The sequence below is a fragment of the Rhinolophus hipposideros genome (assembly GCF_964194185.1).
Source record: "Rhinolophus hipposideros genome assembly, chromosome: X".
Taxonomy (NCBI): Eukaryota; Metazoa; Chordata; class Mammalia; order Chiroptera; family Rhinolophidae; genus Rhinolophus; species Rhinolophus hipposideros.
This window is the reverse complement of record NC_138046.1, coordinates 86,572,341-86,600,296: the sequence shown is the minus strand read 5'-3', so window position 1 is coordinate 86,600,296 and position 27,956 is coordinate 86,572,341. Positions and strand designations below refer to the sequence as shown.

The following is a 27,956-nucleotide window of genomic DNA, read 5'->3' as shown; positions in this document are numbered from 1 at the left end:
ACACCAGCTTTCATAGAAATGCTAATTCAAATCTGTGTTTTAGCAAAATTACAAACTCTAACCTGAAGTTGAACATTGGCATTGCATTTATATAGCTAAAGCTGCAAATGTTAAATCGAAAATTGTCAATGTCAAGTTTCAACTCTATAGGAAGACAATGAATCCCCTAAAGGAATTTTATTTGATGGGAAATAGGAGTGAAATAGATTATGAAACATCTACTATCTAAAGTCAAGGAAGTTCAGAATTTAGACTTAATGTCATGGGCAAAGGGAATAATTTTAAATTTCTGAGTAGGCGGGCAGTGTTATAAAAATGGTGTTTGCATGTGAGTGTATTTTTCACTGCAAAGGGAGACCCAAACTATTCCACGCTGTTGTTTTTGGTGGTGCTTTTGGTATGGTAAGTGAGAATAGGTAGGCTCTTTGTGGGGCCTTCAGTATTGGCAAAAGCTTCCCAGAAACAGTGTTTGAGGGGGGTAGAAGAAAGGAACTATAAAGGACTTTTTTGTAGCTGTGTTTGCTTGCAAATTTAGAATATTTTGCTATGTTTCTTGATCTGTAAAATGCCAACAATTTAAAAACAATATGTGTTCCAACTCCTCCCCTCATCACACATATCCTTTGAGGCTACCTCTGTTCAGGTAGCTCTTTGCTTTTCACTCAATAATTACCTTTCTCAGTATGCTGCAGAGAGCTTAAAAAGTACTGATGTCTCATTCAGTGATTCATCCTATTTATTGCCTAATTTAGAAGGACAGTGAAAGCACTCATAATTACTTTGTGATTTTCCACATTGACAGCTTAGCTAAGATATGGCAAGTTCCAAAGTAATTCAAAGTACTTTCAAGTTCTCAGCAGCCTGGCAGAGTGCGTGCCTAGAAAGAGAGAACATTACAGGAATCTGACCTTAACACTAGACTCTCCAGCAGTTTCTGCTGTTCCTCTCCCAAGCAAAGGGCTGTAAGGAGATTTCCTTTACCTCTTTTTTTAAATTAAAGTTTACTGGGGTGACAACTGTTAGTAAAGTTACACAGGTTTCAGGTGTACAATTCTGTAATACCTCATATATATATATATATATCGCATTGTGTGTTTACCACCTAGAGTCAGTTCTCCTTCCATCACCATATATTTGATCCCATTTACCCTCATCTACCACCCCCGTAGACTTCCCTTATCTTCTGCCTCCACCTGAGTTGGTTTATCATTAAGATGACCACCTTAAGCCTAAGGTCTAGACTTTTACATAATGGTATGATTTGGGAGCATCCCTGAAAGACCTCCTGCCTCCAAATCTCCCCCCACTGTTTTGTCACACTCCCTAAACATCCCAATATTGTAAATTAATTCCTGTATGACATTACTAAGAACACAAGTTAAAATTATTTGTAATAAAGATAAAGGTAACTGGTTAATTCTGGAAGGCATCTTTTTTGGTCCATTTTTTAAATCCATTTTCATCATGATTCTTTCTATATCCTAAAGAAACTACAATTAAAATAAATTCCTTCCTTTAGATGCACATGCCTTTTGCATTTATATGACTCCTCTTTTGAAATGGAAATTCTGTATAAGCAAGGAGTTAAGCCATTTGAAGCTAAGGGCATCTTGGGATGTATTCATGTGATAGAGTAGACAGAACTTGAACTCCCACATATCTGGGTTCAAATCCCTGCTGTACCATTTATAACTGTGTGGCTTTGGGTAAAACTCTTTAACTTTGGGGGCTCTGGTTTCCTGAGGATAGTGTTACTCAATTCACAGGGTTTTGGTGAGGAGAGGGAAAGAGAAGAGATGAGATGTCCAGTTCATGTGAGTAATGTAGAGCTACTTGGTGGCCAACTTTGGAGACTCCACAATTTCTCTATAAGAGGTAGGTAACAAGGTGAAAGGAGTAGAAGGGGGTAGGCACAGGTTAGGGGACTTACTTGTCCTGTTTTAATGTGGCCACAATACTGTTTTTACTAATGTGATATATTTATTGGAGGTAGCTGATGCTGCTGTGGAGGACAAGGGCTAAAGCCCTCTCCAAGCTTCCTGTAGGGGTTGCCATTGGAGCTCAAGAACAGGCCAATATCAAAAGAGATGCTAGAATATGAATTTGATGACTTCACACTATTGCAGAGGGCTCTACCTAGGATACTGCTGCAGCTGCTAATAATAATAATAATAATAACTAACATTTTATAGTGCTTATTATGTGCAAGGTACTGTTCTAAGTACTTTGCATACACTAATTTGATTTCATCTTCACAAAACCCCTAAGATATAGACAAAATTGTTATTTACATTTTACAGATGAGGAAACTGTTAGATGACAGAGGTATGATGAAGGTAGGCAATCTCTTATTTTTTAGGGAATTTGGAGGCACGACTCTGATCTTTCTCTCTTTGCTTCAACTTCAGTAGTTTCCCTTCCAGAGACAGAGAAAATATGGTCTAATATAACAACCACTGTATTTTAAATCTAGCTGAGTCACTGAGACTGGAGGTTCCAGCCCTGATAAGCAGTTTGGTGGTGGGGGCATGTAGCAGATTTTGTCTTTAGGGGCCAAACCCATGCTGTCCCAAAGCTGTCCATTCCAAACACCCCATGATGGTTAATTTTATGTGTTAACTTGGCTATACTATGATGCTCAGCTGTCAAACTGGTCTGAACATTATTTCGTGGAATGTGATTAATATTTACAGTTGACTTTAAGTAAAAGAAATTATCCTCTATGTTGTGGACCTGATCTAAGACTGAAGAGTAAAAACTGATATTTCCTGGGAAAGAAGGAATTCTGCCTCAAGACTATGTAACAGAGAAATCCTGCGTGAGCTTTCAGTCTGTGGTCCTATAAATTTTGGATTTGCCAGGCCTAAATCATGTGTGACAATTATTTAAAATAAATCTCTTTATTTATATATTTCCTATTGATTCTGTTTCTCTGGAGAATCCTGACTGATACACACGTGATGGTCTACCTACTTTGACAGTGACCACTTGTTGAAGTTGTAGGAAAATGAGCATGTTCCCCCTACCACTGCTACCTGATTAATATCTGTGTAAGCTATTGAGACTCCTGGGACTTTAGTTCCTCTTCTGTCAAATGGACATATTGACCCCTACCTGTTGTTCACTGCTATTCAGAAAATTAACAACTGGTTCAGCATGGGCTCTGACCAATCACAATGTATACTTGTCAACATCCAACTAGGCAATCTCAGCCCTAGTTCATGGTGAAGATCCACTGTGTGTGAGCACTTAAACAAAAACCCATAGACACAGACAATAGTTTAGTGGTTACCAGAAGGTAAGGGGAGAGGGGGTGGTAGATGAGGATAAATAGGGTCAAATATATGGTGATGGAAGGAGAACTGACTCTGGTGGTGAACACACAATGGGATTTATAGATGGTGTAATACAGAATTGTACACCTGAAATCTATGTAACTTTACTAACATTTGTCACCCCATAAACTTTAATTAAAAAAAAGAAAAATTGAGAAATCTTTTGATATATTAAAAATGAAATTTGGAAATTAAAAAAAAGAAAAAGAATAAGGTGTGAGTTAATGGCTTATTTCATTCACGGACCAACAAAAACAAACATCTAACTGATGACATATTCAGATTCAGAGAAAATATGTGAGTATTTCAAACAATACTATGTGTAAAAATTTTATTAATGTGAACCCTGGATTGTAGGAATGAGGAATTTTCCCATAATGAGAAGAAATAGAGGGACACATAACCTTGCCAGTGGCCTCCAATGCTTTAATCTAGAAGTTCAGAAACATGGGTTCTGTCTGACACTCCCAAAAACTAGCTATGTGACTGTACACAAGACCCAAAACCTCTCTGAATTTCCATTTTTTCATTTATAAAGTGGAGATAACATTTACCCAATTTGTCTCATAGGGTGTTGTAATAATCAAATGTGATCAGAAAAAAAAATGGCACTGAGAGATCCAACTCTAAGTTGAACTCCCTCATCATATAGATAAGGAAACTGAGTCTCCAAAAGAAGAATAATATTGCTCATGGTCTCTGAGCCACTCAGTCCAAATTAGGATGCCATTCCTATGAGTAGAATTATGATGTCATAATGATACCACAGAAAAATTATGACTTTGAAGTCATTCAAACCTGGGTTTGAATCCCTGTTCTTGCACTTACCCTTTGATCTTAGACTAGTTATTTCACCTCTATGTGTCTCAATTTCTTCATTTGTAAAGTGGGTGGGAAAAATAATACCTGTCTCATAGGGTTGTGTTGAACAGTAAATGGATGTGAAGGGTGTGGCAGACAGTAATAGCTCAGTAATATCAGTGCTTTTCCTTTGCTCATGCAGGGCACTTTATCTAATTTTACTATCACATCATGACACAGTTTCCAGATCTCATGTAGTCCCTGTGTTTGCTTGTGACAGACAACATGTCAAGTGTTAGAGTGGGATGGCAGCATGAAGGTGGGCAGTACCTTTTTTATGGATTAATCACTATTTTTCTACAAAGAATTGATCTGTGCTCAGGTTTCCAAGTATGTGCTAAGGTACACTCCTCCATGAAAAATCTGGAGTCTAGATGAGTTGTCAGCACAGAAATATTGGAGCAGCAATACTTATAGTTCCTATAATTTGTACTGTGTACATTTTCATGAAAAAGAGGATCTGTTTCCCAAAGATGGTTTTCAAAGCATATATGAGTATGATGCATCTGCTCTCAGCCTGGTCTTAAGTTCAAACTCTCATATTAAACAGAGAAATGGTTGTTCGCTTTTCTAACTAATTTTATCTTTTCATGACGTGGACATTGTATACAAACTAGGGTGCTGAATGTGGGCCACAGTAGTGTGGGAGAAAGACCCACGTGCTACCTCCAGAATCATGTTTTTAATTCTAATTGAAGGTCCATTTGGCCAGTACAGAAGAAAATCCTGCTATAATTTATTGCTAAAAAAACCAATGTCCATGCACTTTTTCCTCCAGGTTTATTGAGATATAACTGACATGCAATATTGTGTAAGTTTAAAGTACACAATATAATGATTTGCTATATAAATATATTGCAAAATCATTACCACAATAAGGTTAGTTAAGATATCCATCACCTCACATAATTACAATTTTTCGTAATAAAAACATTTAAGATCTACTCTCTTAGCAACTTTCAAGTATATAATACAGTATTGTTAACTATAGTAACATATATATAGTTAACAATAACTATAGCTGTTTCAGATTCCCTCTGACTAGCTCACTGCTAGGAATTGAGTAAGAGAATTATTTAAAATTTGTTTGACAAATATGCATTTGGCATCTCATTACTATTGTAATCACTAGTCTGGGATCTGGGATACATTAGTGAACAAATAAGACAAAGGGCCTTGGCCTTGTAGATTTATTTTAAAGTGGAAAAAAACAATAATAAGCAATGAATATAACTGAGTACATTAGATAGCAGGCATATATGGTGATAAGAACTTTAAGGGAAAATAAAGTAAAGCAGAGTCGTTGCATGTAGGCATTTCCATATTGTGATTATTGTATAGCTGCAATAATTGTATTCAGAGAATGAGAAGATCAAGTGCATTATAGTACGTCAATTAGAAGGAATGTTATACGTTCACTAAAATAATAAATGCAAAGATTATGGAGCAACATAGATCAGATAAGTCATATTAAATAGAAAAAGTAGAATCAAATTATTTATACACGATGATTATAACTATGCAAAAAAGTATGACAATTCCAATGGCATGATCCATGAAAGAGATAATTGAAAAACTGGACTTCACTAAAATTAAAAAAGAAAAAAATACAAAAAAAAAACCTTCTGCTTTGTGAAAGACAATGTCAAGAGAATGAGAAGAGAAGCCACAGACTGGGAGAAAATAATTGCAAAAGACACACTCAATAAAGGACCATTATACAAAATATACAAAGGACTCTTTTTTTTTTACAAAGAACTCTTAAAACTCAACAATATGAAAACAAACAACTCGAAAAAAAATGGGCCAAAGACCTTAACAGATACTTCACGAAAGAAGATATACAAATGTCAAACAAGCATATGAAAGGAAGCTCCACATCATATCATCAGGGAAATGCAAATTAAAGCAACAATGAGATACTACTACAGACCTGTTAGAATAGCCAAAATGCAGAACACTGGCAGCACCAAATGCTGGCAAGCATGTGAAGCAGCAGGAACACTTGTTCATTGTTGGCGGGAATACAAAATGGTACATCCACTTTGGAAGACAGTTCAGTGGCTTCTTATAAAACTAAACATACTCTTATCATAGGATCCAGAAATAATGCTTCTTGGTATTTATCCAAAGGAGTTGAAAACTTATGTCTATACAAAAACCCGCACACAAATGTTTATAGCAACTTTATTCATTATTCCACAAATTAGGAAGTAACTAAGATGTCCTTAAGGAGGTGAATGGATAAATAAACTGCGGTACATCCAGACAATAAAGTATTATTCAGTGCTAAAAGATATGAGTTATCAACTTATAAAAATACATGGAAGAAGCTTAAAATTCATATTATTAAGTAAAAGAAGCCAATCTGAAAAGGCTATGTACTGTACAATTCCAGCTATATAACATTGTGGAAAAGGCAAAACTATGGGAAAAAAATCAGTGGTCTCCAGGGGGAGGGGTAAGGGGATGAAGCAGCGAACAGAGGATTTTTGGGGCAGTGAAGATAATCTGTATGATACTATAATAGTGGATATATGTCATTATACATTTGTACAAACCCATAGAATGTATGTCACTAAGAGTGAACCCTAATGTAAACTATGGACTTTTGGTAATTGTGATGTGTTGATGTAGGTTCATCGATTGTAACAAATGTACCATTCTGGGGGGTTGTTGATAATGGGGGCAATTGTGCATGTGTGGCAGTAGCAGATATATGGGAAATATCTGTACCTTTCCCTCAATCTTGCTGTGAATCAAAACTAATCTAAATATAATAGTCTTACTAAAAAAAGTGAATAAGAATAAAGATTGGATTTATTAGGGAGACAGTCCAAGATGGCAGAATAGGTAAATGCTATGCCTGCTGCCTGCCAGGATCACATCAAAATTACACCTAAATTATAGAACACTTAACCTCAAGAATCATCTGAGGACTACCTAAGCAGAACCCATATAACTAAGCACATAAAGAAGAGGCCACATTGAGACTAGTAGGAGGGGCAGAGACAAGAAACAGGCTGAACTCAAACCCACAGGAATGGTTAAAGACCGAGAGGGACACCTCAGTGGTGGAGGTCCTCTTTGAGGAGGAAGGGGTCCCAGCCCAACACTGGGCTCCCCAGCCCAGGGGTCCTGTGATGGGAAGAGGAGTCCCCATATCTGGCAGTGAAAAGCAGCGAGGACTCTGTCCGTCCATCTCGGTGAGGTGGAAGGTGGCTGGAAACCCAGACATCCTCTTAAGGGACTTGCGCATAGACTCACTTGCTTGCAAACACTCAACTGGGTTCCAGTGGAGGGGCAGCAACTTGAGAGATACCAGAGACATACAAGGAAACAGTGAGTTATGTGGCTTTGATGCCAGGGTTGAAGGGACAGTGCCATTGTCCCTGTGTGGAGCCTGCCTTACATGTAGCCTACAGGAGGGTACCATCTTTTCTATGTTGAACCCTCCCTCAAAGGACCAAATCTGATACCACATTGGTCTCGTAAAATCCACACGTGCACACCACCTTGGTGATGCCCTGGGTCCCTGCACCACCCAGTTAGTGCTGCATTGCCTTGGACACTCTTGGCTCCTGGGCAGCCTGCCCCACCCCACAAGCTGCAAAAGCCTTTTACAATAGCAGATGGCCCACCATGGCCTGGGGAATGTTTGGTGGTGGACAGTCAGCCACAAATTGAGCTGTAGCCTCTCTTCCATGGTTGTTGGGGACCTGTGAGCCAGAACTGAACGGTGGCTTACCACGGTATTCTTGGGGCATTTTGCAAAGTGGTTGTAAGCCCAGAGCTGGCACAGGAGCCAAATCTGACTTTGTGAAAACCACCAGCCATGCCTCCCCGTGGCTCCCTGGGACCCTGCTCCACCCAGCTTGTTGCTGCATTGCAGAGGACACTATCAACATCAGGTTAACCAGTCTAGCCAGCATACCTAATGAGGCTCTTTCAACAGCTGACCCTTACTGGCAGCCAGCAGGTAACAACAGGCCTAAGGGACCCCTTTGGGCTTTTGCTAAACTGCCATAGGCCCAATAACGGTGACAGTGGGCCTCAGTTCACAGTGAGGTCACCCCCAAAAACCTCTAGGTCCAGCACCAACCACATATAACTTTGTGGCTCCCACTAGGTAGCCCCAGGATCGTCACAGGCAAGGCATATCCTGCCTACGAGAAACCCAATTCAGATCAAAACACACATAGACTGAAAGCAAAGGGATGGAAAAAGATATTTCACACAAATGGAAAAAAAACAGCTGAGATAATAATACTTATATCTGACAAAATAGACTTTAAAATGAAGACTATAGTAAGAGATAAAGAAGGATATTACATAATGATAAAGAGATCAATCCAAAAAGAGGACATAATCCTAGTAAACATCTATGCACCCAACATAGGAGCACCTAAATATATAAAGCAAATACTGACAGACACAAAGGCAGAGGTTAACAATAACACAATCACAGTAGGGAACTTTAACACACCACTGACAACAACGGACAGATTTCCAGACAGAAAATCAACAAGGAAACAGTGGCCTTAAATGACACACTAGATCAGATTGATTTAATTGATAATTTTTAGAGCATTTTACCCCAAAGCAGAAGAATATACACTCTTTTCAAGTGCACATGGAACATTTTCCAAGATAGACCACATGTTAGGCCACAAAACAAGTCTCAATAAATTTAAGAAGACTGAAATCATATCAAGTGTCTTCTCTGACAGTGCTATGAAACTAGAAATTAATTACAAGGGAAAAAATGAAAAAGTAAACACAAACACTTAGAGGCTAAACAACATACCACTACATAATCAATGGGTCAACAATGAGATCAAGGAAGAAATCAAGATACCTTGACACAAATGATAACGAAAACACGAAGACCCCAAATCTATGGGACAAAGTAAATAAGAGGGAAATTTATAGCAATGCAGGTCTACTTAAAGAAACAACAAACATCTCAAATAAACAGTCTAACTTTACACCTAAGGTAACTGGAAAAAGAAGAGAAAACAAAGCCTGAAGTGAGTACAAGGAAGGAAATAATAAATATCAGAGCAGAAATAAATGAAATAGAGGCAACCCCACAGACACACACACACACACACACACAAAAGGAATCTGAAAATGGAACTACCCTATGATCCAGTAATTCCACTCCTAGGCATCTACCCGGAGAAATCCAAAACTCCAATTCAAAAATCTGTATGCACTCCTATGTTTATTGCAGCACTTTACACAATAGCCAAGATATGGAAACAACCGAAATGCCCATCGGTAGATGACTGGATTAAGAAGCTGTGGTACATTTATACAATGGAGTATTACGCAGCCATAAAGAAGAAAGAAATCTTATCATTTGCAGCAACATGGATGGATCTAGAGAACATTATGTTAAGTGAAATAAGTCAGAAAGAGAAAGACAAGTACCATATGATCTCACTTATATATGGAATCTAAAGAAAAGACTATGTGAATGAACTAATCAGAAACAGTTTTGGGGACACAAAGAAAAAAACGAGAGTTGTTAGATGGGTGTGGGGGGGGGTTGGGGATAAGGGGAAAGGTGAAGGGATTTGGAAGCAGCTGGTAACCACAAGATGGCCTCGGGGTTTTTTTGAAAATTAATTTGGGGAAGGTATTCAATAATGTTGTAAAGATTTTGTTGGGTATCCGATGGACATGCGTCCTATTTGGGAGACCACCTCAGGGATACTGTGGATACCTGATCATGGCATTGTACACCAGAAGCTAAACATTAATGAATGCCAACTATAATTTTATATATATAATGTGATGGTTCAGTGTGAGGTCGGAGGGATAGTGGATGGGGGAGGGGGGTTCACAGTGTGAGGGATATAAATGATGAACGTCTAAATATTACCTTGTCTTGTACACCTGAAACTAATAAATAAATAAATAAATAAATAAATAAATAAATAAATAAAATATGTGGGACATAAAACTGAAAGCTTCAAAGCAACAAGACAAAGAAAGAAAGAAAGAAAATTTCACAGACACAGACAATAGTTTAGTGATTACCAGAGGGTAAGGGGGGAAGGGGCTGGTAGATGAGGGTAACGGGGATCAAATATATGGTGTTGAAAGGAGAACTGTCTCTGGGTGGTGAACAGACAATATGATATATAGAAGATGTTATACATAATTGTACACCTGAAATCTATGTAACTTCACTAACTATTGTCACCTTAATTAAATATACATATTAAATGTATATAATTAAATATATATATTTATATATATAATTAAATACATATAAATACACACACACACACACACACATAGTCATGGAACATAAATGACAGTATAGGTCCTTTAACTTGGGTAGTTCACTGTGCATATGGTGCCAGTGGTGATCATATTGGTGGAAATACAGATTGAAGATGAATCCCACTAAACCCTGTAAAAGGGAAAAGAGAGGTTGCTTCTGTTAGTGTTCTATCCATACCATTAAATAGTTATAACAGAATGATATCTTGCTCAACATTAGCTTGCTGTCTAGCATCAGCCTAAGAAGTAGACTAATATTCAGATTGAGCATAAATAAAATAAATAGAACTGTAAAAAGGGTAACTTACCAAGTGAACCCGAACAAATCCAAGTATAAAATAAAAATTTATTTTTACTAATCAAGTACTTTAAGGTGACAGGATATACTGGACATTAATAAAACATCACAGAGTAAGGTACCATAAGGTACATATTACTTCTGAATTTTATCCCCAACATTCATATTGCTTTTATAAAGACCTCAGAATATGACCTCCTGAGATTTTAATTCCATCCATATATGAGTAGCCCACACGACCTCAAAATGAAAATATTACAGGACTATTTTTCTTTTTTTAGTAAGCAGTGGGTAGAAGGGGTGACTGAGATTCTAATAAATCACGAAAAGCAGGCATCTTTTTTTTTATTAGTTTCAGGTGTACAAGACAAGGTAATACTTAGACGTTCATCATTTATATTCCTCACACTGTGAACCCCCCTCCCCCCATCCATTATCCCTCCGACCTCATACCCACCCATCACATTATATATATAAAATTATAGTTGGCATTCATTAATGTTTAGCTTCTGGTGTACAATGCCATGATCAGGCATCCACATTATCTCTGAGGTGGTCTACCAAATAGGACGCATGTCCATCAGATACCCAACAAAATCTTTACAACATTATTGAATACCTTCCCCAAATTAATTTTCAGAAAATCCTGAGGCCATCTTGTGGTTACCAGCTGCTTCCTAATCCCTTCACCTTTCCCCTTATCCCCAACCCGCCCCGCCCCCGCCCATCTAACAACTCTCGGTTTTTTCTTTGTGACCTCAAAACTGTCTCTGATCAGTTCATTCACATATTCTTTCCTTTAGATTCCGCATATAAGTGAGATCATATGGTACTTGTCTTTCTCTTTCTGACTTATTTCACTTAACATAATGTTCTCTAGATCCATCCATGTTGTTGCAAATGATAAGATTTCTTTCTTCTTTATGGCTGCGTAATACTCCATTGTATAAATGTACCACAGCTTCTTAATCCAGTCATCTACCGATGGGTATTTCAGTTGTTTCCATGTCTTAGCTATTGTGTATAGTGCTGCAATAAACATAGGAGTGCATACAGATTTTTGAATTGGAGTTTTGGATTTCTCCAGGTAGATGCCTAGGAGTGGAATTACTAGATCATAGGGTAGTTCCATTTTCCGATTCCTGAGATACCTCCATACTGTTTTCCATAGTGGCTGCAGGCAAGAAGACATATGAAGAAATGCTCAACCTCACTAACCATCAGAGAAATGCAAATAAAAACCACAATGAGATACCACCTCACTCCAGTCAAAATGGCTATCATCAATAAATCAACAAACAACAAATGCTGGCGCGGATGTGGAGAAAAGGGAACGCTAGTGCACTGTTGGTGGGAAAGCAGGCATCTTTTTAAAACGTCTATCAAGCAATACAAAAGTCACTATTAAAGCTGGCATAAAAATCAACTAAAAATAAAATTTCTTTGGTATTTTATAAAGCTTATGTTGGATTTGGAATTTCCTTCCAAAATTAAATAAATTAGTATTCGACTGCATGGGTTAAATAAAATACATTATCAATTAAAAATAAATATTGGGAAAAACTGGCGGAGTGAGGTGAGACTCCGTAAAGCTCCCCTGGAATTTACAACTAATCAGACAATAATAACTCCACAAAGGACTCCCTGCACAGCAGACAGGCAAGACAAAGAGGACCACTACTGAATTCACCTCCAGGTGACCGAATGGCGGGAGCAAGGGAGAGGGAAGGTAGAAGTGCAGGGACGAACCGCGGGGGCGCAGGACGAAGACCCAGCTCAGTGCTCCGAGCTCGCTGCATCCCGGAACTACCGCAGCCGCGGGAGAGGGAAGAACTCGGACTGCTAGGGCTCTGCTTACAGCCCACAGGGCTGAGGGGGCAGCATATAACACACCTGAACCCAATACTCACGGCAGAGACCTCGGAGCAAAGACTGAGGGAAGAAGGCTGAAAACGCTGGTTTAAGCCCTAACTGTCAAGCACAAAACGGAAGCCTCAGGCACTGAGACAAGCCACTCCTCCCTACCTTCCCAGAGCCCACCCCACCTCCAATTGCCCGGTGCTAGAAGCGATAAAGTAGCAGTGTCAGATCAGAAAAACAGAATATTTGCTGTTCTGAGAACTTTGGACTGCAGACACAGATTTGCAACCCAACTACTTCCAGCAAAGGGGAGGGAGCTGTGGAAGCAGGACTGGTTGTGGTAGTGGTCGCCGCCATTGCTCTGGGCCACCTCTCAAAACTCACCCCGCCTCTGGCCCACCTATCTGGACCGATCCCTGCAGGAGTAAACAGAACTGCTGAAATATACAGGCTCTGAATCGGGTGCAGAAAGAGCTTTGGAACTTCAAAAGCTCTCCGCACACCCACAGGGACGTGGCGCCCTATGACCCAGGTGAACTGTTAACAGAGGAGAGGCCCGTCTCCCAGGGAATCACCCCATTGTGTAAGAAGCTGGAATAGTGCAGAGAAAACATAGCACTACTGTGTGAGAGAGAAAAAAGAAGGCTGCAGTCGGAGAGAAAATAAAACATTCTACCAACAAGTATTGGAAAACAAAAGAAAGACCTCTTCCTATCAACCTGTTGCAGAAACCACTCCAATAGATGTCTAGGAAGAGAAACAATAAATCAGTAATTGCCATGAATAAACAAGGCCATAAGACAGCTCAGAAAGAAACTGAAAAGTCTCCAGAAAAGGAACTTACAGATATGGAAATGTGTGACTTAAATGACAGAGAATTCAACATTGCAGTTATGAAAAAACTCAACGAGATGCAAGAAAACACAGAAATGCACTTTAATGAACTCAGAAACGCAATCAAAGAACAACATGAACAGTTTACCAAAGAGATTGAAATTTTAAAAAAGAACGAAATGGAATTTCTGGAGATTAGGAACTCAATAGAAGAAATTAAGAATGAAACAAACAGTTTAGGTAGTAGAGTTGACCAGATGGAGGAAAGAATCAGTGACATCGAAGATAGAAACCTGGAAATTACACAGATGGAAGGAGAAAGAGACTTGAGACTTAAAAGAAATGAAAGAACTCTACAAGAACTTTCTGACTCTATCAGAAACAGCAATATAAGAATAATGGGCATACCAGAAGGAGAAGACAGAGAAAAGGGACCAGAGAATATATTCAAAGAAATTGTTAATGAGAACTTCCAAAATTTGTGGAAAGAACTAGATCCTCAAATCCAAGAAGCAAATAGAACACCTAATTACCTCAATCCCAACAGGCCTTCTCCAAGGCATATTGTATTGAAGCTGTCTAAAATTAACACCAAAGAAAGAATCCTCAAGGCAGCCAGGGAAAAGAAGACGGTAACCTACAAAGGAAAGCCCATTAGATTATCATCAGACTTGTTTTCAGCAGAAACTCTACAAGCCAGGAGGGAGTGGAACCAAATATTCAAACTATTGAAAGAGAGAAATCATGATCCAAGAATAATATATCCAGCAAAGATATCCTTTATAAATGAATGAGGAATAAAGACCTTTCCAGACCTAAAGAAGCTGAGGGAATTTTCTAATACACGACCTGCACTACAAGAAATACCAAAGGAGGCTATTCGACCACCATCAACGGGGACAATTTGTGGAAACATAAAAAGGGGGAGAGTAAAGGCCTGAACCGCAATATGGGAATGGAGAAATTGAGCGTGCTAAAGAAAACGGAACACTCTAAATATCAAACTTTCTTTTACATAATCTTAAGGGTAACCACTCAAAAAAAATCCAGAACTGAAATATTTACTGTAATAAAAAACAGAGGGAAACATCATCGAATACCACCACACAGAAATAATAGACAACAACAAAAAGGCAAAGAAACAATGGAGACACAGCCTTACCAGAAAACTAAAGATAGAATGACAGTAAATCCTTACGTATCAATAATCACCCTAAATGTAAATGGACTGAACTCACCAATCAAAAGACACAGAGTAGCTGATTGGATAGCAATGTGATACATCACATAAACATAATAAAGGACAAAAATCATATGATTATATCAATTGATGCAGAAAAAGCATTTGACAAGATACAACATCCATTTATGATTAAAACACTTAATAAAATAGGTATAGAAGGAAAATACCTTTATTAAAAGGCCATGTATGGATACAAGGGGGAAAAAATGGCGGCGTGAGGTGAGCCTCTATAGCGCTCCCCTGGAATTTACAACGAATCGGACAACAATAACTCCACCAAGGACTCCCTGCACAGCAGACAGGCAAGACGAAGAGGCCCACTGCTGAATTCACCTCCAGGTGGGTGAATCGTGCGTGTGGGGGAGGAGGGAGAGGAGAAGTCCGGAGACGAAGCCATGCGGGCGCAGGACGCAGACCTAGCTCAGGGCTCAGTGCTCACTGCATCCCGCAACTACCTCAGTTGCAGCTGCCGGAGAGGGAAAGACTTGGACTGCTAGGGCTCCGCTTACGGCCCACAATGCTGAGGGGGCAGCATACAAAACGGCTGAACCCAACGCTCGCTCACAGCAGATCTTGGAGCAAAGACTGAGGATAGAGGGCTGAATTCGATGGTTTAAGCCCTCATTGCCGAGCGGAGAACGGAAGCCGTAGGCATGGAGACTAGCTGCCCCCTCCCTACCCTCCCAGAGCTCGCCCAGCCACTACCCACCTGTCCGGTGCTAGAAGCAATAAAGTAGCAGTGTCAGATCAAAGGACAGAATATTTGCTGATCTGAGAACTGTGGACCGCAGACACAGATTCGCAGCTCAACTAGTTCCGGCAAAGGGGAGGGAGCTGTGGAAGCAGGACTGGCTGTGGTGGTGGTCGCCACCATTGCTCTGGGCCACCTCTCACAACTCACCCCGCCACTGGCCCCACCTATCTGGGCGGATCCCTGCAAGAGTAAACAGAACCGCTGAAACATATGGGCTCTGAATCTGGTGCAGAAAGAGCTTTGGAACTTCAAAAGCTCTTCCCATACCTAACAACCTGTTGCAGAAGCCACTCCTGTAGATGTCTAGGAAGAGAAATACTAAATCAGTGATTGCCATGAATAACCAAGGCAACAAGATAGCTCAGAAAAAAAGTGTCTCCAGAAAAGGAACTTAGAGATATGGAAATATGTGATTTAAATGACAGAGAATTCAAGATTGCAATTCTCAAAAAACTGAACGAGATGCAAGAAAACACAGAAAGGCAGTTTAATGAACTCAGAAACACAATCAAAGAACACCATGAGCATTTTACAAAAGAGATTCAAATTTTGAAAAAGAACCAAATAGAATTTCTGGAGGTTAAGAACTCAATAGAAGAAATTAACAATAAAATATGCAGCTTAGGTAGTAGAGTTGACCAGATGGAGGAAAGAATCAGTGACATCGAAGATAGGAACCTGGAATTTACACAGATGGAAGAAGAAAGAGACTTGAGACTGAAAAGAAATGAAAGAACTCTACAAGAACTTTCTGACTCAATCAGAAAGAGCAATATAAGAATAATGGGCATAAAAGAAGGAGAAGAAAGAGGGAAGGGAACAGAGAATATATTCAAAACAATAGTCGATGAGAACTTCCCAAACTTGTGGAAAGAACTGGATCCTCGAATCCAAGAAGCAAATAGAACACCTAATTACCTCAATCCCAACAGGCCTTCACCAAGCACATTGTATTGAAGCTGTCTAAAATCAATGACAAAGAAAGAATCCTCAAGGCAGCCAGGGAAAAGAAGATGGTAACTTACAAAGGAAAGCCCATTAGATTATCATCAGATTTTTCAGCAGAAACTCTACAAGCAAGGAGGGAATGGAACCAAATATTCAAACTATTGAAAGAGAGAAATTATGAGCCAAGAATACTATATCCAGCAAAGATCTCCTTTAGATATGAAGGAGAAATAAAGACCTTTCCAGACATCCAGAAGCTGAGGGAATCTTCTAATACACGACCTGCACTACAAGAAATACTAAAGAAGGCTATTAGACCACCATCAACAGGGACAACTTGTGGCAACCGAGACATAAAAAGGGGGAGTGTAAAGGCCTGAAATGGAATATGGGAATAGAGAACGTAAGCGTACTGAAGAAACTGGAATACTCTAAATATCAAACTTTCTTTTACATAAACTTAAGGGTAACCACTCAAAAACAAATCCAGAACAGAAATATATAGTGTAATAAAAGAAGAAACAGAGGGAAACATCATAGAATACCACCACACAGAAATAACAGACAACAACAAAAAGGCAAAGAAACAATGGAGACACAGCCTTACCAGAAAAATAAAGATAGCATGACAGGAAATCCTTATATATCAATTATCACCCTAAATGTAGATGGACTGAAGTCACCAATAAAAAGGCACAGAGTAGCAGATTGGATAAAAGAACTAAACCCAACCATATGCTGTCTCCAAGAGACACATCTCAGCCATAAGGACAAGCATAAACTCAAAGTGAAAGGGTGGAAATTGACACTCCAAGCAAATGGTACCCAGAGAAAATCAGGTGTAGCCATAATGATTTCCGATGAAACAGATTTCAGGGTAAAAAAGATAACAAGAGACAAAGATGGACATTTCATAATGGTAAAGGGGACTATACAACAAGAAGACATAACAGTCATCAATATTTATGCCCCCAGTCAGGGAGAACCGAAATATACCAAGCAACTACTAACAGAACTAAAGGGAGAAATTGACCAAAACACAATTATACTAGGGGACTTAAATTCATCTTTGACAGCTATGGATAGATCATCCAAACAGAAGATAAATAACGAAATCGCAGCCCTAAATGACACATTAGATGAAATGGACATAATTGACATATATAGAGCACTTCATCCTAAAACATCACACTATACATTCTTTTCTAGTGTACATGGAACATTCTCAAGGATAGACCATATATTGGGACACAAAATCAGCCTCAGCAAATTTAAGAAGATTGAAATCATACCAAGCATATTCTCTGATCACAAAGCTTTGAAATTGGATATCAACTGCAAAAAGAAAGCAGGAAAAAACACAAATACATGGAGATTAAACAACATACTTTTAAAGAACGACTGGGTCAAAGAAGAAATTAGAGGAGAGCTCAAAAGATACATAGAAACAAATGACAATGAAAATACATCCTACCAAAATTTTTGGGATGCTGCGAAAGCAGTTTTAAGAGGGAAATTTATATCATTACAGGCCTATCTCAAGAAACAAGAAAAATCCCAAATAAATAACCTCATGTTACACCTTAAAGAACTAGAAAAACAAGAACAAGCGAAACCCAAGGTCAGCAGAAGAAAGGAAATAACAAAAATCAGAGCAGAACTAAATGAAATAGAGAACAAAAAGAGAATACAAAAAATTAATGTGACAAAGAGCTGGTTCTTTGAAAAGATTAACAAAATTGACGAACCCTTGGCTAGACTCACTAAGATAAAAAGAGAGAAGACACGAATTAACAAAATCAGAAATGAAAAAGGGGAAGTTATCACGGACACCACAGAAATACAAAGGATTATCCAAGAATACTATGAAGGACTATATGCCACCAAATTTAATAACTTAGAAGAAATGGACAAGTTCTTAGAAACATACAGCCTTCCAAGGCTGAATCACGAAGAACTGGAAAATCTAAACAGACCGATCACCAGTAATGAAATTGAATCAGTCATCAAAAACCTTCCCAAAATCGAAAGTCTGGGACCAGATGGCTTCACCAGTGAATTCTACCAAACCTTCAAAGAGGATCTAATACCAATCCTGCTCAAATTCTTCCAAAAAAATTGAAGAAGAGTCTGTACTCCCTAACTCATTTTATGCGGCTAACAGTACCCTGATACCAAATCCTGGTAAGGACAACACAAAAAAAGAAAACTACAGACCTATATCTCTGATGAATACAGATGCTAAAATCCCAAACAAAATTCTAGCAAATCGAATACAACAATGCATTAAAAAGATTATTCATCACGACCAAGTGGGGTTCATCCCCGGGGCACAAGGATGGTTCAACATACGCAAATCCATCAATGTGATACATCACATAAACAAAATAAAGGACAAAAATCATATGATTCTATCAATTGATACAGAAATGGCATTTGATAAGATACAACATCCATTTATGATTAAAACACTTACTAAAATTGGTATAGAAGGAAAATACCTCAACATAATAAAGGCCATATACGACAAGCCCTCAGCTAATCTCATAATTAATGGCGAAAAGCTGAAGCCCTTTGCTCTACGTTCAGGAACACGACAAGGTTGTCCACTATCACCTCTGCTTTACAACATAGTGTTGGAAGTCCTTGCCAGAGCTATCAGGCAAGAGAAAGAAATAAAAGGCATCCAAATTGGAAATGAAGAAGTTAAATTGTCACTCTTTGCAGGTGACATGATGCTATATATAGAAAACCCTAAAGACTCCACCAAAAAGCTGTTAGAAACAATCAATGAATACAGTAAAGTGGCTGGCTACAAAATCAACGTACATAAGTCCATTGCTTTCCTATATACCAACAATGAAATCTCAGAAAAAGAGATAGAAGAAACAATTCCTTTTTCAATTGCAGCAAAAAAAATAAAATACCTAGGAATAAACTTAACCAAGGATGTGAAGGATTTATATGCTGAAAACTATAAGACATTTTTGAAAGAAATTGAAGAAGACACAAAGAAATGGAAAGACATTCCATGTTCATGGATTGGAAGAATCAACATAGTTAAAATGGCCATATTACCCAAAGCCATATACAGATTTAATGCAATCCCCATCAAAATCCCAATGGCATTTTTTAAAGAAATAGAACAAAATATCATCAGATTTGTTTGGAACCACAAAAGACCCCGAATAGCCAAAGCAATATTGAAAAAAAAGAACAATACTGGAGGTATCACACTCCCTGATTTTTGCTTGTACTACAGGGCTACAATAATCAAAACAGCATGGTATTGGCAGAAAAACAGACACATAGACCAATGGAATAGAATTGAGAACCCAGAAATAAAACCACATAAATATGGACATATAATTTTTGACAAAGAAGCTAAAAACATACAATGGAGGAAAGACAGCCTCTTCAATAAATGGTGCTGGCAGAATTGGATAGCTACGTGCAAAAGAATGAAACTGGACTGCTATCTGTCACCATGTACCAAAATTAATTCAAAATGGATCAAAGACTTAAGCATAAGACCTGACACAATAAACTGCATTGAAGAAAACATAGGTACTAAACTTATGGACCTCGGGTTCAAAGAGCATTTTATGAATTTGACTCCAAAGGCAATGGAAGTAAAAACTAAAATAAACGAATGGGATTATATTAAACTGAAAAGCTTCTGCACAGCAAAAGAAACTATTGACAAAATAATCAGGCAACCAACTGAATGGGAGAAGATTTTCGCAAACAGTGCCTCTGAGAAGGGGCTAATATCCTAAATATACAAGGAACTCATGAAAGTCAACAACAAAAAAAACCAAACACCCAATTGAAAAACGGACAGAGGACCTGAAGAGACATTTCTCCAAAGAGGATATACAAATGGCAAATAGACATATGAAAAAATGCTCAACATCGATAATCATCAGAGAAATACAAATGAAAACCACAATGAGATATCACCTCACCCCAGTCAGAATGGCTTTCATCAACAAGACAAATAGTAACAAGTGTTGGAGAGGCTGTGGAGAAAAAGGAACTCTCATATACTGTTGGTGGGAATGCAGACTGGTGCAGCCACTATGGAAGGCAGTGTGGAGGTTCCTCAAGAAATTACCAATAGAATTACCAAACGACCCAGCAATCGCTCTCCTGGGTATCTACCCAAAAAATCTGAAAGCATTTCTCTATAGAGACACGTGTACTCTAGTGTTCATTGCAGCTTTGTTTACGGTGGCCAAGACATGGAAACAACGAAAATGTCCTTCGATAGATGAATGGATAAAGAAGTTGTGGTACATATACACAATGGAATACTATTCGGCGTTAAGGAAAGAGGATACAGGAGCATTTGTGACAACATGGATGGATCTTGAGAGTATAATGCTAAGTGAAATAAGTCAGACAGAAAAAGCAGAGAACCCTATGATTTCACTGATATGTGGTATATAAACCGAAACAACAAAAGAACAAGACAAACAAATGAGAAACAAAAACTCTTAGACACAAACAGTAATTTAGTGGTTACCAGAGGGTAAGGGGGTGGGGAGTGGGTGATGAGGGTAAGGGGGATCATACATATGGTGATGGAAGGAGAACTGACTCTGGGTGGTGAACACACAATGGGATTTATAGATGATATAATACAGAATTGTACACCTGAAATCTATGTAAATTTACTAACAATTGTCACCCCAATAAATCTAATTTAAAAAAAAAGAGGCCATGTATGGCAAGCCTTCAGCTAATCTCATAATGAATGGTGAAAAACTGAAGCCCTTTGCTCTACGTTCAGGAACACAAAAGGGCTGTCCCCTATCACCTCTGCTTTTCAACATAGTGTTGGAAGTCCTTGCCAGAGCCATCAGGCAAGAAAAGAAATGAAAGGCATCCAAATTGGGAATGAAGAAGTTAAATTGTCACTCTTTGCAGATGACATGATGCTACATACAGAAAACCCTAAAGACTCCACCAAAAAGCTGTTAGTAACAATCAACGAATACAGTAAAGTTGCTGGCTACAAAATCAACGTACAAAAGTCCATTGCATTCCTATATACTAACAATGAAATCTCAGAAAAAGAAATGCAAAAAACAATTCCCTTTGCAATTGCAGCAAAAAGAATAAAATACTTATGAATAAACTTAACCAAGGATGTGAAGGATTTATATGCTGAAAACTATAAGACATTTTTGAAAGAAAGTGAAGAAGACACAAAGAAATGGAAAGACATTCCGTGCTCATGTATTGTAAGAATCAACATAGTTAAAATGGCCATATTACCCAAAGCTATATATATATTTAATGCAATCCCCATCAAAATCCCAATGGCATTTTTTAAAGAAATAGAACAAAAAATCATCAGATTTGTTTGGCACCACAAGAGACCCCGAAGAGCCAAAGGAATCTTAAGAAAAAAGAACAATGCTGGAGGTATCACACTGCCTGACTTTAGCTTGTACTACAGGGCTACAATAATCAGAACAGCATGGCATTGGCAGAAAAACAGACACATAGACCAATGGAATAGAATTTATATATATGAAATATATGGTGATGAAAGAACTGCCTCTGAGTGGTGAATACAAATTGTGATCTATAGATGATGTAACACAGAATTGTACACCTGAAATCTATGTAAGTTTACTAACTAATTGTCACCCCAATAAGCTTTAATATATAAAAAAAAAGAAGTTGTTGTATATACACAGAATGGAATACTATTCGGCAGTAAGAAACGATGAAATAGGACCATTTGTGACACCACGGATGGATCTTGAGATTATAATGCTAAGCGAAATAAGTCAGACAGGAAAAGCAGAGAACCATTTGATTTCACTGATATGTGGCATATAAACCATAAACAACAAAAGAACAAGACAAACAAATGAGAAACAAAAACTCATAGACACAGACAATAGTTTAGTGGTCACCACAGGGTAAGGTGGGTGGGAGGAGGGAGATGAGGGTAAGAGGGATCAAATATATGGTGATGGAAGGAGAACTGACTCTGGGTGGTGAACACACATGGGATTTATAGATGATGTAATACAGAATTTTACACCTGAAATCTACATAACTTACTAACAATTGTCACCCCAATAAACTTCAATTAAAAAAATTCTAAAAATGATAAATAAAGATTACATATATGATTCCATTCACATGAAATGTCTAGAATAGGCCTGTCTATAGAGGCACAAAGTAGCTTAGTAGTTCCTGCCAGTGATGGAGGACAGGGGAAATGGGGCGTGACTGCCAATGGATACGGGATTTTTTTTGTGGGGTGATGAAAATGGTCTAAAATTGATTGTGTTAATTGTTATACAACTCTGAGCATAAACTGAAAACAATTATATTGTACAATTTAAATGGGTGAATTGTATGAGATGTGAATTATATCTCAAAATTGTTACAAAAATTTCTAATAAAAAATTAAAATAATGTAACAAGAAATCACTCTGTATAGAATTCTGGAGGTGTAGGGAGTTAAGCAGGTAAATATAATTCTCAAAAGTCTAAATTCTGGAAACCAGAACTGTGTCTTCTATACTGCTGTACGGCACATGTTTACTAAACCTCTGTATGTAGGCAATGTTAAAGGAAATCACAATAAAAATGATGGAAAGCTGTTGTAGCCGAATCATTAATCAATTTGCAACTATGTAGAAGAGATGTTATAAAACCATTAACATCTCCAAAACTGCAAACATTCGAGAGGCCTGTCAAATTGATTTTTGTAGGGTCTTCAGACTTAGTCATAAACTTACTTACTCTAGAGATGCCCTGGAGTTCACACAGCTGACAGCTAGGCCTAGAGAATTTAGGACTGTTTTGAATACCCCCAAAATTTCAGCATGCTAGAAACCATCTCAGGGCTCAGAACCTAACTATAGGATCACAGAACCATCTTGGTTTCCATAAAGACCTTAGGACTACTAAGAAGGGCATCAGATTTAGGGTCAGTTTTTGAGACTAAAAGACCTGATTTCTGTCTCTTATGGAACACCAAGTGGCATTTTTCAATGATTTTGCTAACAATAAAATCCCCAAATCTAATTTTGATCCAAATCTATGGGGTTCATCTAGATGCAAGTAGCTACTGGGATCATTGACTCTGTTTGACTACATAACAAGTCAATGTTAGACTAAATCTGCACTTTAGCCAGGTTTTGATTTGGTCTTGCAAGAAACTGGAAGTAAACTAAAATTTTTAAAAAACATGGTTTAAACTTCACAAATATCTGCCAAGGAGCTAAGCTAACTCAAATAATTTTCACCAATGGATTAAAGATTGACCTGTAGCAATTTGATTTCTCTGCTGGTAGGAGTAGGGTGATTGATCAAGAAACAGTATTATTTATATTTCCTCCCCCAAACCTTGATGGTATAAATTGCTTTGCTTTGTGGGATACATTAATTCCCATGAATTCCCACATAGAAGAATAAGACAAAAAGCATTTAAAGTGAACCAAGAGCCCCCACTATGAAATCAGAGACGGGTTTCCATGGGGAAGAGTTCTCCTAAGAGATCACTGAAAATTTTTGCAAGAAAGATGGTAACGTGGTGGTCATTTCTATGACCTATTGAGTTACATAAAGAATACTGCTAGACTTTTGGTGCTACCAACTGTAAGCTGCAATTTAGTAGCTATCTTCCCATCCTAAGAACTCTATCAGGGCTGATCCAGTCCAGTTCAGGTCTCCTCAAGGATTCTTTATCTTTTTTTTTTAATTTATTGGGGTGACAATGGTTAGCAAAATTACATAGATTTCAGGTGGGGATTTATAGATGATGTAATACAGAATTGTACACCTCAAGGATTCTTAAACATACTGATAGTAAAAGACTTGATTGCTTAATTTGGAAGGTCCTAGGTTGTGTTCCTGAGGTTAAAGTTTAGCAGGAAGGACTTCAACACCACTTTTTTATTTTTTATTTTATTTTTTATTAGTTTCAGGTGTACCAAACAATGTAATAGTTAGACATTTATCATTTATATCCCTCACACAGTGATAACCTCCACTACCCACTACCCCACTGACATCGCACACAGCCATTACATTTCCACTGTCTCTATTCCTAAGGCTGTACTTCGCTTCTTGTAACTATATATGTATATATAAACTTCTAGTTGACATTTATTATTTTTCATCTTCATCTTCAGGTGTACAGTGCACTGATCAGGCATCTACATCATCCCTGAGGTGGTCTCCCTAATGAGAAAAGTGTCCATCGGATACCCTACAAAATCTTGACAACATTATTGATTACATTCTCCAAATTAACTTTTGTAACCCCGGGGCAATCTTGTGGTTACTGACTGTGCTTTCTAATCCCCTCACCTTCCCCCTTATCCCCACCCCGCCCTCCTATCTAGCAACACTCAGTTTTTCCTCTATGTCTCCGAAACTGTTTCTGATTAGTTCATTCACTTATTCTCTTCTTTAGATTCTGCATGTAAGTGAGATCATATGGTACTTGTCTTTCTCTGTCTGACTTATTTCACTTAACATAATGTTCTCTAGGTCCATCCATGTTGTTGCAAATGGTAAGATTTCTTTCTTCTTTATGGCTACGTAATACTCCATTGTATAAATGTACCACAGTTTCTTAATCCAGTCTTCTACCGAAGGGCATTTCAGTTGTTTCCATGTCTTGGGTATTGTGTATAGTGCTGCAATAAACACAGGAGTGCATAAATTTTTTTGAATTAGAGTTTTGGACTTCTCCGGATAGATACCTAGGAGTGGAATTGCTGGATTATAAGGTAGTTCCATTTTCAGATTTTTGAGATACCTCCATACTCTTTTCCATAGTGGCTGCACCAATCTGCAATCCCACCAACAGTGCACAAGCTTTCCCTTTTCTCCACATCCTTGCCAGCACTTGTTCAACACCACTTTTATCAGAAGGACCCTATATTTGGGCTATCAGAATTACAAAGAAGTGGTTCTCAAATTTCAGAGGGCATGTTGAAAATGCAGATTCTCGGGCCCCATGCTCAGATATTCTGATTCCATAGGTCTAGAAGTGGGTGCCCAGAAATGTGCATTTTTTAGTAATCCTCAATAGGGATTCTTATGCAGGAGTTCCAGGGACAACACTTTGAGAACCATTATTACATCTGAAAGGAAGAGGTTCTAAATGTCAGGCTTTGGGAATACTTAAAATGATAGACTCACTCAATGCTGGAATTTCTGCAAGTTCTCTAACAATAGCTAACATTTATTGAGCCTTTCACAACATTCCAAGCCCTGTCTAAAGCATATTTTATGTATTACCATGCATTCCTTACAACCCTATGAGGTAGATACTATTATCTTCATTTTACTGATGAAGAAACAGGGGCACAGAAAGGTTACATCACTTGCCCTTAGGCTTACAGCTAGTAAGTAGCAGACAGTTTTGCTCTTGAACCAACACACATAAGCACTATGCCATACTACTGTAGCAAGCATTCACATGTACTGCTTAGTACTTTTCAGATTTCGTGAGTGTTGGAAAGGGGGAAAATACTTCCCGGAGCAGATAGTGTTGAAACGAAAATGGACCTAGTCTAACTAACTCCTCTTACTGACGTGGAAAAAGGCCCTCTGAATACTGAAGTAATGACCTGAAAAGGTTTCATCTCTTCATTTTTCAAGCATTCTTTTTTTTAATTTATTGAGGTGACAATTGTTAGTAAATTTACATAGGTTTCAGGTGTACAATTCCGTATTACATCATCTATAAATCCCATTGTGTGTACACCACCCAGAGTCAGTTCTCCTTCCATCACAATATATTTGATCCCCCTTACCCTTATCTCCCACTCCACACTCCCCTTACCCTCTGGTAACCACTAAACTATTGTCTGAGTCTATGAGTTTATGTTTCTCATTTGTTTGTATTGTTCTTTTGTTGTTTTTGGTTTATATACCACACATCAGTGAAATCATAGGGTTCTCTGCTTTTCCTGTCTGACTTATTTCACTTAGCATCATACTCTCAAGATACATCCATGTTGTCACAAATGTTCCTATATCATCTTTTCTTACCACCGAATAGTATTCCATTGTGTATATATACCACACCTTCTTTATCCATTCATCTGTCGAAGGACATTTTGGTTGTTTCCATGTCTTGGCCACCGTAAACAAAGCTGCAATGAACATTGAAGCACACATGTCTTTATGGATAAATGTTTTCAGATTTTTTGGGTAGATACCCAGGAAAGGCATTGCTCGGTCACATGGTACTTCTATTCGTAACTTTTTGAGAAACCTCAACACTGCCTTCCATAACGGCTGCACCAGTCTGCATTCCCACCAACAGTGTATGAGGGTTCCTTTTTCTCCACAGCCTCTCCAACACTTGTTACTATTGGTCTTGTTGATGGTAGCCATTCTGACTGGGGTGAGGTGATATCTCATTGTGGTTTTTCTTTGCATTTCTCTGATAATTAGTGATGTTGAGCATTTTTTCATATGTCTATTTGCCATTTGTATATCCTCTTTGGAGAAATGTCTCTTCAGGTCCTCTGCCCATTTTTCAATTGGGTTGTTTGTTTTTCTGTTGTTGACTTTCATGAGTTCCTTGTATATTTTGGATATTAGCCCATTATCAGAGGCACTGTGTGCAAAAATCTTCTCCCATTCAGTTGTTTGCCTCTTTATTTTGTCGACGGTTTCTTTTACTGTGCAGAAGCTTTTAAGTTTGATATAGTCCCATTCGTTTGTTTTAGCTTTTACTTTCATTGCCTTTGGAGTCAAATTCATAAAATGGTCTTTGAATCCAAGGTACATAAGTTTAGTACCTATGGTTTCTTCAATTCAGTTTATTGTGTCAGGTCTTATGCTTAAGTCTTTGATCCATTTTGAATTAATTTTGGTACATGGTGACAGATAGCAGTCTAGTTTCATTCTTTTGCATGTGGCTATCCAATTCTGCCAGCACCATTCATTGAAGAGGCTGTCTTTCCTCCATTGCATGTTTTTTGCTTCTTTGTCAAAAATTATCTGTCCATATTTATGTGGTTCTATTTCTGGGTTCTCAATTCTGTTCCATTTGTCTATGTGTCTGTTTTTCTGCCAATACCATGCTGTTTTGATTATTGTAGCCCTGTAGTACAAGCTAAAGTCAGGAAGTGTGATACCTCTAGTATTGCACTTTTTTCTTAATATTGCTTTGGCAATTCAGGGTCTTCTGTGGTTCCAAACAAATCTGATGATTTTTTGATCTAATTGTTTAAAAAACGCCATTGAAATTGTGATGGGGATTGCTTGAAATCTGTATATTGCTTTGGGTAATATGGCAATTTTAACTACGTTGATTCTTCCAATCCATGAGCATGGAATTTCTTTCCATTTCTTTGTGTATTCTTCAATGTCTCTCAAAAATGTCTTAAATGTTTCTGCTGAAAAATCTGATGATAATCTAATGGGCTTTCCTTTGTAGGTTACCGTCTTCTTTTCCCTGGCTGCCTTGAGGATTCTTTCTTTGTCATTGATTTTAGACAGCTTCAATACAATGTGCCTTGGAGA

General features: G+C 38.1%; 1 protein-coding gene across 3 annotated transcripts in view; it reads right to left on the bottom strand.

Moving 5' to 3' along the window:
* The window catches only part of LOC308494951 (uncharacterized protein), a gene marked incomplete at its 5' end in the record, with an annotated part of 161,258 nt that overhangs the window by 54,147 nt on the left and 79,155 nt on the right, over window positions 1-27,956 (bottom strand). For 2 of the 3 annotated variants that reach the window (XR_013992967.1, XM_081042965.1), the window contains one exon: window positions 10,518-10,623. The exons of the other annotated variant lie outside the window; for it this stretch is intronic. Coding sequence is in view for 1 of the 2 variants with exons in the window: in XM_081042965.1 (XP_080899091.1) it covers window positions 10,580-10,623 (44 nt within the window). Of the gene's footprint in view, window positions 1-10,517; window positions 10,624-27,956 lie in introns of those variants that run through there. 3 annotated transcript variants of the gene reach the window in all.